The 12,520-nt window shown below is 38.2% G+C and overlaps 1 protein-coding gene across 1 annotated transcript in view; it reads left to right on the forward strand.

Moving 5' to 3' along the window:
• The first annotated feature begins 2,702 nt into the window (after nt 1-2,702).
• LOC126340542 (guanine nucleotide-binding protein-like 1) overlaps nt 2,703-12,520 on the forward strand; it is a 55,766-nt gene continuing 45,948 nt past the window's right edge. The window contains exons 1-3 of the mRNA XM_050001698.1: nt 2,703-3,526; nt 6,593-6,701; nt 9,988-10,198. Coding sequence (XP_049857655.1) covers nt 3,448-3,526; nt 6,593-6,701; nt 9,988-10,198 — 399 coding nt within the window. The 5' untranslated portion in view covers nt 2,703-3,447. The remainder of the gene's footprint in view (nt 3,527-6,592; nt 6,702-9,987; nt 10,199-12,520) is intronic.

Consider the following 12,520-nt stretch of genomic DNA (forward strand, 5'->3'; position numbering starts at 1 on the left):
ATACTAAGCAATTTTCCACATCTAATTAACATATGGAATTTTGTTGTGAGCAATTCCCCTGGAGCAAAAAAACCTCTGATTTGGTAAAAGAAGGCAATCAGATAAATGTGTGGAGTCAGAAATAGTGCCTTGTAGACCATGTTCCAGATACTACAAATATCAACAGTTGCATCCCTCTTTATACAGAGTTATCATTAGACATACAAAAGAAAACCAACACAGGCACAAGGTATGACAATCCCAAAGCCCAAAACGGCAGATTGACATCACAGTTACTAGACTTAAGAAAACTCAAGATAGTTACAGGCACATGATGGTAAAAGCATTTAACATGTTGCCCCCATAGGCAAACAATGTGTCACTAAGCATGTTTAAAAACACCACACCGAAATGTCTTGGAGAACAAGCATTTTATACAATAGGATTCAAAACTTGCCCTGAAGATAGTCCTAAGTGCTAATATAGCTTCATTTTTATGTATGTGAATATACTGAATATACATTCATGCTTATAAATTAAGGATAATTGCAGAATGTGGTGCCACACAACGTGGCACTACACAAAACTGGCACTGATAGCATAGGCACATAGGGAACACACACGATATAGACCTGTAAGTCCATAGTATTGTAGATAAGTTGAGAAAACCATCCCAAAACACATATGCTACAAAACGCCAGTGGTTCTTGTGCATGTATCCCAACATCAATACGGGATATGATCACCATGCACACGTACACAGGCCGCACAACATCCTAGGGGTTTGAAGATGTGCAATAATACATCAAATGAGAGCATCCCAGACATGCTTGACGGGGTTTAGGCCTGGAGAACAGGTAGGCCACTCCATTCTCCTGATACCTTCTGTTTCAAGGTACTCCTCCACGATGGCGGCTCAGTGGGGCTGTGCATTGTCATCCATCAGGAGGAAGGCGGGACCCGCTGCAACCCTGAAAAGGCAGAGATATTGGTGCAAAATGACGTCCCGATACACCTGACCTCTTACATTTCCTCTGTCAAACACATGCAGGACTGTATGTGCACCAATCATAATCCGACCTCACATCATTAAACCATGACCTCCATACATGTCCCTTTCAAGGGCATTAAGGGGTTAGTATCTTGTTCCTTGTTCACGCCAGATGAAAACCCGGCAAGAATCACTGTTCAGACTATACCTGGACTCATCCATGAACATAACCTGGGACCACAGTTCCAATGACCATGTACTGTGTTCTTGACACCAGGCTTTACGGGCTCACCTGTGACCAAGGGTCAGTGGAATGCACCTTGCAGGTCTCCAGGCGACTAAACATGCCTGATCAGTCGTCTGTAGACTGTGTGTCTGGATACAACTGTTCCAGTGGCTGCGGTAAGGTCCCGAGCAAGGTTACCTGCAGTACTCCGTGGCCATCTGTGGGCACTGATGGTGAGATATCGGTGTTCTTGTGGTGTTGTACACAGTGCACGTCCCGTACTATAGAGCCTGGACACGTTTCCTGTCTGCTGGAATCGTTGCCATAATCTTGACACACTGAGGGCCTGTCCTACGACCTGATGTGTTTGAGCAGCCTCCAGTCGCCTTCGTATTCTACCCGTCATAACGTCATCAATATGTGCTCTTTGAGACATTTTCAACACACAGTCACCATTACCACGTCTGAATACGTCTGTACACTTACTCGCTGCACCGTATTTTGACATGGACCAACACAGCTCTGTGTATGTGGACTGCTACCAGCGCTATCGTGCGACGACCGTAGGTCAAATTCACCGCATGGTCATACCCCGAGGTGATTCGAACCTGTAGACCGCCCACTAGAGCGTTGTTTCACCATATATCAGCATTATCCATAATGTATGAGCGTTAGTGTATCATGTGCAGTATGATGGACGGTTTTGTGTCGTTATAAACAACAATTGTTGTTGTTGTTGTCTTCAGTCCTGACACTGGTTTGATGCAGCTCTCCATGCTACTCTATCCTGTGCAAGCTTCTTCATCTCCCAGTACCTACTGCAACCTACATCCTTCTGAATTTGCTTAGTGTATTGATCTCTTGGTCTCCCTCTACGATTTTTACCCTCCACGTTGCCCTCCAATACTAAATTGGTGATCCCTTGATGCCCCAGAACATGTCCTTCCAACCGATCCCTTCTTCTGGTCAAGTTGTGCCACAAACTTCTCTTTTCCCCAATCCTATTCAATACTTTCTAAAATATATGTTTCATGGTGTCTGTTATTTATGAAATTATATATGTAGTTGTGTATGTAGGTTCAGAAAACACACGACATCGATTACATTTTTTTTAATGTTTAAAGTCAGATAATACATAAATCTAAATATAAAAAAATCAATATGTTACTAAGATGTCCTATTTTGCTATACTGTTACAGCAACAATTCGTTTGAACTAGTCACCTGGCAACAATTAAGTGTTCGATGTTATTCCATCGGGAATGCTTCTGGAAATGGAAAAACATGTAATTATTTTTAAGAGTAAGTCATCCTGTGATCAGTACAAACAAGCACATATAGGTTTGTTCGATGAGGTTTCGGGATTGCAGCCGGATCATGTTGACGTCTTGCCACGATATTTGGCTGGAAATCGTCCAGCCATCTTCAGGAAAGTGTCCATCACTGGAGACAGAAAGTTTTTTTTTTTTTAAAAAAAGAAAAAAAAGCAAACTTGCAGTCTCCAGTGACGGACACTCACCTGAAGATGGCTGGACTCAACATGATCCGGCTGCAATCCCGAAACTTCGTCGAACATTCAGTACCCCGTGAAAGCTTCAAGAATCACACGTATGGTTTTTTTTTGTTACACTGGGAAGTGAACAAGAGGAAATTAAGTTCTAACTGCCAGTTGCAATAACGCTGGAGTAAAATAAAAATGAACTGAAAAACAAATCAATAACTTGCTGTAGCTCATACTCAAAATAATATTTCGAGCAAAAATAAAAAGGCGAGACGTACAAAGGTTTTGTATAAGGGTGATGATGAGAACTGGGTCTGCGCATAAACATATTTTATATATTTTTTTGCATAACTCATGTCTATGGAAGACTGAGAAACAGTCTCCAACACCAATTCTTAGAAGAACGCGATGCAATATCTATAAACTGTTATTAATTAAATTCATGCGGCACTATTCAGCCTAATTGTTTTTGTTCAACTTTGGCGCAGAGGCCGCAACGGTTATTGCAAACTAAGCTTGGGAACGAAAGTACTGTTTCCCCCTTGAATGTGTGCGAAACTGTAATTTAAGCAAACCAAAATCAACTTTTAAGACTGCAACAGAGAAACATTGATATTATTTCAAGTCACAAGGCGCGTCTGTTGTATGATAGTATTGACGTGTGTGTTATCTGTGGTGTATTGTGAGTCGCGCGTGGTGGTGTTGATTGTTTACACTTTGCGTTTGCAAAAATAATTAAAATAAAAATAACATGCCGCAAGGAAGGAGGAAGGTTCCTTTTAGCGCGAAAGCCAAGAAAATGCAGCTGCAGAACAAGAGGAAGATGAAAGGTGTGTTGCCACATTCATAAAGTCAGTATTTTGTAGTCATCTAATGTCATAATGACATTATATGTGTTTGAAAACAATGTTGTTTATCATTGTAAGAAAAAATGGGTAACTTATTTAATTCACTAAAGAAAAGACTCAATGAGAATACATATAACTGTCACAGTTTTGTACACTGGCTATCCTAATGACTTTTTAATCTATTTTAATTCTGATTGCAAGCCTGGTGATACAGTTTTTATTCTCTCAGACCGTGTGTTTGTCCTTTACTCGTGTTGTGTTCGCAGTCATTTAACAACTTCTGAAATGTTGATAGTTTACTTCGGGCACCAATAATTAGGGACAGTCTTGTCTCACACAAGCATACGTGCGCTTGTGGTAAGTTTTGTTGCCAAAGTTTCAGGTAAGTACTTTGAGCAATGTAGTTTGCCGACTGTAAAAAACGAGAAACAAGACTGCTGAAGTTTTGTTCTAGAGGTAGGGAGAAAAGGTGTACATGTTTGTCTAAAAGGAGTTGCAGGAGCTGTTAGTTTCATGTTTGTTTTTCAGTTGTATGTATGTTCGCCTTTAATGTAATAGTAGAAAAGGGTGTGTCGCTTTTAAGTGTCTGCTGCCACCCCTCATATGCTGGCGGCACGACGTTACTGACTGCAGTAGATTATGTGGAAATAAGCGCATTTATGTGAACAAACAACACATTACAGTTGCTCATACTGACTGGCGTAATTACAAGTAAATAGACAGTGTGCATGGTGTTCACAAATAGAGAAAAGGAAGACCACATAGATATAGCCATAGATGGAACAAAACTGGAAGAAGTTATTTCTATAAAATTTTTGGAAATTACTATTGACAATAAGTTCCAGTGGACACAACATGTAAACAGTGTCTGTTGTAAATTAATCACAGTAATGTTTATTATGTCACATCTGGCACATTATACTGACAAAGAACTTCTGTGTACAGCAGTGTACCATGCTCTATTTGATCTATACTTTCAGTATGGAATTATTGCTTGGGAAACATCAACAGCATCAGCAGTAGTTCAAAAGTAATTTTCGTATTGCAAAAAGAGGCCATTAGAACCATTTTGAATGAAAAAATATACTCGCGCAGAACTGCCTCCCACAATTTAAAAATATATTGACTTTTCCATAGATGTACATATACAGAACAATAATTTCATTAATCAAACACAATACATTGCTGGAAAAAAGATGGCATTCTTATGACGCAAGAAATAAAAGTCAGCTGAGAAGCATACCACACAAAACTTAGAGCTGCTGGAAAAGGTCCTTGATACTTGGGCATCCAATCAGTAATGCATCTTCTGAAGAGTCTACAGGACAGTACGAGTGAAAAGACGTTTCAGAAACTTTTAGGCCTAAGGAATTATGTAATGGAAAAAAGAATCATATAGTGTAGAGGACTATATGTGTAAAGAATGAGAAGTGCTTTTATTACTTGCATATGTATACTGTAATCAGATGAAAATGTTATAGAGGTTGTATGTAAATAACTTGTAGTACATCATTTTATATTGTAATAAGTCAGGTAAATATTTTAAGATAATTGATTACATTGCCCTCTCCTATATTGCAAGTACACGCTCTGTACATAATGGAACAAAATAAAAATTAACCAATCAACAACCTCTGGAGATAACACATTCGTGGACTATTGCGTTAATCAGATCTTTCACTGAATGAGTGACATGAGCTGTTGCTCATGTTGTATGAAAACAGTGGTTTCCAGCAGTCGTGTCCTTCCAGGTCAGGTATCACATGCTGTACAAGGTGGTCTCAATAACATGCAGACATTACAGTACACATCACTGTCCCCCTGTGTGTACTCTCTTCAAAGAAGAATTGACCCAGAATAAATGTGCTTGTGAATCCATACCCCACATTCACATCCAGTGAGTGCAATGGTAATTTGTGCATAACACTCGGCTTAACAGTACACCAAATTCAGCAGTTCTGTGTATTCACTCCACACTGTAGTGTAAAATGTACCTCGTCACTACATAGAATATTGCCCGGCAATTTCCATCCATGCCAGAAATTTAAGAGAATGTTGTTGCAGATCATCAGGTTCAGTTGCCTCACTGTCTGGATTTTGTATGGGAACCACTGTAAAATAGACCACAAAAATTTCCATGCTGTTGACCATGGGATGGACAGTTCTTGGACACTGCATAAGCACTAGCACTAACCAGGTCACATGCTGTATGGTCACTTTCAGCAATAGCAACCTCATCAATAACTTCCACCAGGATAGGACACGTTACTCTTCCAGGCGCCACACAAAGCTCACCCATGGTTTTTAATTTCATTATTATCTTCTTTATACCTTTTAATGAAGTCAGGCCTCTCCTTGGACATTTCAGTTGGTGATAATCTTTCAGTGCAGCACTGTAATTGCTGGTGTTCACATAAAACACTTTTACTAACAGCGCACGGTCTCTCTTCTTGATAGCCATGGTATTCACTCACATTATGGCATGTCAAATGAGTTTATGGCTGTCATAACATCATAGAAACAGTGTACATCTTCACATTTGCAGCTGGTGACCAAAATTTGAACTAGTTTTTTTCCAGTGTAACCACATTTACCGCATTAAGATATCTACTAAATTTTGCTGTAATACGATAATTAAAGCCCACACTGGACCTTCATGAATAGCTACATTTTATTTATAACCACCTGATCAAAAGACTTTTCAATTACTTTTCAAGTACTATAAAGTACAGGAATCTGAAAAAATAGGCTGTGAAAATAATTGAAAGCTTCTGTTGCATTTAGTAATAAGACTGGGTCCACTGTGACGTAGAAATGTTTGTTGTTCAAGTCAATTTTCACAACAGCTGATATTTAACTTGGGCATTGCCAGTGTACTGCATTTGGAGTCTGACGTCAGAAATATTTTCTGTAATTGTATAAGAGAATTTACTGTGTTGTTGAAAACTGTAATTTTACTTTTTATGGATGCCAATGTACAAATAAAAGTGCTGTACAGTAGTTGATTTTAACCAAATGCTATGCCAAATTTTTCTTTCTGTAACCTAGGAGGTGTTCCAAATTTTGTTGTCCGAGGTGACTCTGAGGATGAAACATCTGGTATAAATACAATAAACAAGCAGCCATCAAGCCAGAAAGGCCGGGGAAATGCAAATAGGTAATTTATTGCAGTGTTCATTTGGTTGTCAATCATATGATATTATTTATGTTAACAGTGTAGGTGTAACAATGTACACTGTGGCTGGATCAGCTGTCTCTGCCCTGAATAAATTTCGACCCATCTAGCTTATCTCATATTGATTGTGTAAAGCTTCATGACTTGGCCATAATGAAAACTGAGAACTATTTGATTAACATTTTCACCATGTTGGTGCCTTAGTCATACGCTGAGTGTGTATGTGGTCTGACTTAAATGCCAAGCAGCAAAAGTATTCTCCACACTAAGTTTTTATTTGTTACTGTCAGTGCTGTAGTTTGGTGAATTAGTTTCATTACTACATTAATCTGGAAATGTGCGAACAACCTTGAGAGGCATATATTTCACATTTCTAAAAGACTGCATCAGTGTGAATTTTATCCTCAGTTAATTCATTCTTTCTTTTCCATATATTGTTGGATATTGTCATTTTTATTAGATATTACAACTAATTTGGTTTGATGCTCACTGCTGGGTCACATCTTGTAGCAGATCTTAGAACAAGATTACATTGTGATATATTAGATAAATAAAATTGAAGAGGAATATAGAAATAAAACTAAAAGTAAGGAGGAATGTAACAAGAATGTGAGATGTGGAGGAATACAGAATACAAAGTGAAGAGAAGGGATAAAATTGTACAATGAAATAAAGTTATATATTATCACTGGCAGATATAGGACTAACTACAAAAATAAGAATTTGTGCAGACAGACAAAGGGTACTTGATAATTTTGTATGACATATGGAGCTCTATTTGTAATTATCTACTGCTTTTAAAATATAATAAGTAGTGGGCTATGACACCCGTGCTTTTGTACTGTAGCCAGAATTGTTACTACAGTTTTGGTGGCAACTGCTCCAAATTTTAGTTGAAAGGTAAAGCAATAATTCAACAGCTGGATTTGAGTAGCAGATGATATGTAACAAAAATAGTAACCACCTCATTAAAATAAACTCAGATTCGTGATGTAAACACAGTGCAACATACAGTGATCACGAAGCTGTTGTGCAGTAATTGTTGGTTATCTGTCTCTCATTACCTAAGACTCTCTCAGTTAGCTACAGCATTAATGTGCTTTTCCACACATCACTACTCTAGAATTATCATCTTTGGTTCCAATGGTAAGCCATTTCTGGTGGAACAGTCTGTGTTTTGTGAAGTCACTGACATTCAGCTTTAACAAAAGCACTGCTTACAAATATGAAAGTTCAGTTTAGTTTGAAATTTGAACCTTAAGGACCAATTTAACATTGAGAGTGTTGCTGCATAGCGGTGCACAAAATATTGTGGACTTGCCCCTACACTGCCTCCATTTTTCTGTGCATCTGTATGTTTTAAGGTAGCTGTGTGATTTCACTTTAATAATGTTTGCTGTCATTGGGTACATGTCATCCAATCCTAGTTGAGTGTTGTGATTGAATACTGCTCATTGTTGTATATTGAATACTGCTGAGTGTTGTACAAGAACAAATGTTGTCTGAAGTGATGTTCGATACTCACTGTGGATTCTTCATCATTAAAGAAATATCTGACTGCAAACACAGGGATCTCTGAATCCATGGCACCATGAACACTTAAACATGTTTCTTCATTCCTCCATGTATTTAATGTTATGCATGTACGACATGGCTGTTACGTGCCCAAATCAATGCATGATCAACTTATAGCACATGTATTTTCTTATAATTTATTTATTTATTCGGTAAAGATGAGAAATGAAATTGGCTATGTCTTACTTAAATGAACCATACCTGTATTCCCAGGAAGGAATTAGAAATGTTACAGAAAAATTAAATCTGGATGGGTTTTTACCATGGTTTTTCCAAACTATATGACCAGTAATATAACCCCAGTGCCATCATTTTTGGTCAGTACAAAGCTTTTTTCATGTGGGCTTAACTCAGGTGGCTGTTCTCATATCGACTGTAAGCTAGGTGCAGAACTCTTGCTATTGAAACATTTAGAGTATGTGAGTGTGAATGATTTTGCAAATATGTCATCTGCTCATACTCATCAACTGCATGTAAAGTGTGATGTAAGAAAAGACATTTTGCTGGCATTGTAGAGTGTAGGTATTTATGTAATTTTGAAATATCTTGTAGAAAATGTCCTGTCCGAAATGTTTTTGGTCATCATATACAGTATCTGTTGATCTGGCCCCATCTGGAAAAATACCATAGATTTAACTGAATTACATTAATTTAACATTATGAGGGAAAAGCATGGTTGCAGGATGTTAGGTTTCAAGAACAATGCTGCTCTGATAACTTGATGCTAGATTTGCCAAGGCTTGGTTGGCTGTGAATGGCGAAAAGTCTGCTGTTCAAGTTGCAGAGTTCGGTTGTGCTGCTGACACTCAGTGTCAGAACAGAAATATGTTACACTGATTGGGAAGGAATGTTCTACATGGAAAAAGGATCTTGTAATCCTAGTTAGAGTGTAGTGTGAGGAAAAGAGGGAGCAAGCTGCGTCTCACACCTAGACTACCATTGAGAGAGGAACAATGTGAAGGGAGCATGTGCTGCCTTTGCAGTGCATTTACTTTATGTATGCTTAATATTCAAGCCAGGTATCCATGAAAACATAAGACGTAACAAAAGCTGAAATTGAAATTTGAAATCCACAAATAGGGGGCTGAGCGCTCAACAGAAAATGCATGCACTGTTGTAAGTCGTCTTCTTATTGTAGGTGTCATATTTGCAGACTCTAGGTAGTATTAATTTGGTTATACGAAATAAAAATAATCGTAAAGTTCATGTAAAGTAGCTACATTGCTGCACCTATAAGTTAATGTGGAATGTTTATTGTCCCCTCTACCTAAACAGCTTCAAACTTCAAACCAGTTCAGTGGTAAGATACTGGAGAAATAAATACAGTTCAAATCCTAGGGAAATATTTCTCTCATTGGTTCCTTATGGTTTCTTCAATCAGTCCATTAAAGCTGAGGTATCTCTTTAACAGTCTGCCCTATTTGATATGCTATCTGAAGTGTCCTTGTTAGTTCTGTGTAGAAACGTCACCAAAAAGTGTAAAAGAGTGTCATTTGTCTCTCTATTTTTAAATGTATGTTTAAACTCCCCTAAGCAAAAAAGTTGATTTACAACTTTGAGATATAGTGTAAGTGTGTTGATGTCACAGCATGTCTCTCAACAATGATGGTTTTATGTAAATAATCTTCTTTTATAGCCTTAAAAATTTACATTCATAGTTTATGCCACATATTATTATTATTTTCTGTGCTAGGTATGCACTGCAATTCCATCGTGAAACAGAAGCTGAAATTCGTGAGAGGAAGGAAGCTGCACGTCATGCTCTATTATCTCTTCCTGAAACTTCATTGGAAATAGATGGTAACACTTACTTTCCACCAGATTTAGATTTTCCTAAGAGACCACCATGGAACTTTGATATGTCCCGCGAAGAACTGGAAGCACGAGAACACAGATATTTCAATGTAATAACCTACATAAAGTATTTTACGAGGTAGTAATATCTGTGTAAATATAAACTGATTCAGATTTTGATTATGTATGGTCTTTGCATATGAGTACTCATAGTGTAACCCCTTTTCATGTGGCCAGAATGGAAAAATTTCTCCATTTTAGTCACACTGAAATGAGTACATTAGCATTTACTGTGATCCATAACTTGTAAACTTTCATCTGCTGTTCCACAGACAAATGAGGCTTTGTTTGTGTTTCTGTAAGTGACGTCAAGCAGACATTCTTACCTCGTCAGTGACTTTTGGACAACAGGACAAGAATGAACCCCAGGGCTTTATAACTTCATGGTTAATAAATCTGTCATTGACATTTGTACCTGCCCTATAAACTGAAAATATATTTTTCTGATGAAATGTCTGAATTTGTGAAACCTTTCAGTCAGACCCCATTTTATTCATTCACATCTCCTCATTGACGCATTCTGAGAGGAAACGTTCCTATTGTGTCTATTCAGTAGTTAAGAACAGCTGCTTTTGGTCTTTGTATCATTGCTAGTCTCAATCAAGCTCCTGACTTTTTTTTTTTACATTTCCTCTTAATAATATCTTATGGAATAGCTTACTGCTTAGAAAGTGATCATCGTCATCATCATCATTTTCATCATTGGCACAATAGCCATCTGTGAGCCTTGGCCTTCTGTAGAAGATTATTCCATTCTTCCCTATTTAGTGCCGAACTCCTCCAATTTTCCTTATGACCTCTCTCACACCTTCCTCCCATCTTAGCTTTGGTCTTCCTTCAGGCACTGCACTGAATATTCTCATGTAATCATTCTGTGGTTTGCTGTCAGTACATGTCTTGCCCATTCCAGCCTTTTAATCTTAATGTGGCTGACACAGTCTGGTTCAGTACACAGATTATATAATTTATAGTTGAATCTCCTCCTCCAGACACCATTTTCTTCCACTGGCCCAAGAATTTGTCTTAAGATCTTTCTTTCAAATACACCCAGTTGCCTTTCATCCAATTTTGGTAATGTCCATGTCCTGCACCCTGCATTGCATGTTAACACTGGTCTTACTAAAATTTTATACATTATAACATTAGTTTTCACAAAGAGCATCTTGGATTTCAGATGTTTTCTGAGGCCATGGTAGCACTTCAGAGCTAACATTGTTCTTGCAGTTTACTTCTGATCCAGTGTAAATGAAACTATACATATCAAAAAATGAACACATTTCTGTGGGTAGGGACTCATCTGGATAATGTTTTCTTAGTTACAGGCATACACTTAGTTTTTCCTTCATTTATCTGTTGGTTAATCTTTCTAGCAGCCCTTTCAAGACTTGTAAAGGCTTCTTTCATTGCTCTTGGCGTTCTTGCAATTATATCAATATCATCCACACATGCCAGGACCTGAACTGATTATACAGAATTGATGCCCACTGTAGTGTCCTGCATTTGGCAGCAAAGAACTAACAGTCAATTTGAACACACTTTATTGTAATTAAAGAAAAATGCCGTCTTGGCAGATACTAAGTGCTAAACTCGAGAATGAACAGAAAAACCCCACCACTCTTGTGGTGGCAAACCAGATAAGGAAACAAGCCAATGGAAGAAAATACTGAGCAAAATGTACTGTACAAAATACAATGTGCAACTTCAGTGCTATGGCGAATGAATACAAAGTCTGGGCTGGCGTAAGTACTGGCCAGAACTGTTCCTAGTGGTTGGTAAACACTGCCAGTCTGACGGTCTAGGCATGCTTAAAAAAGCCAGGTCGGCAGAGTGCTACATGAGTTATATGAGTTCCGATTGGTGGAACACTGTCACATGTTGTCTGGTGAAGTAGTTCCATGTGTGTTTTGAAAGTCTGTTATTGTTTCTGTCCACTGGCGATGTTTCTCTGCGCACTCCTGGAAGGGGGTCGGCAACCCATCTTGTGTGTCAGTTGTGTGGGCCCCCTAACAGTAAGGGGCCAATACGACACCCACGTCTCTTATAACCTTTTCTAAGGCATCATTAAACAGAAGGCAGGAAGATGTGATCAACAGTAGATCTTCCCCAATTAAAACCACACTGATAGTCACCAACAAAATGTTCAATGCAGTGTGTAAGTCTGTTAAAAAGGACATTGGAAAATATTTTATATGCTGTAGGTAACAGGCAAATTCTGCTGTAGTTACAACACACCATTTTATCACCTTTCTTGTGTATTGGGTATATTATACCTGTGCTCCAATCACCAGGTATCCTTTCATCACCCAGATCTTAACTACAAGCCTGTGGAAATGTTTAACAAACTCCTACCTTGCATTTTTAATGAGTTCTGC

The sequence above is a fragment of the Schistocerca gregaria genome, chromosome 1 (genome assembly GCF_023897955.1).
Source record: "Schistocerca gregaria isolate iqSchGreg1 chromosome 1, iqSchGreg1.2, whole genome shotgun sequence".
In the NCBI taxonomy this organism is placed as follows: domain Eukaryota; kingdom Metazoa; phylum Arthropoda; class Insecta; order Orthoptera; family Acrididae; genus Schistocerca; species Schistocerca gregaria.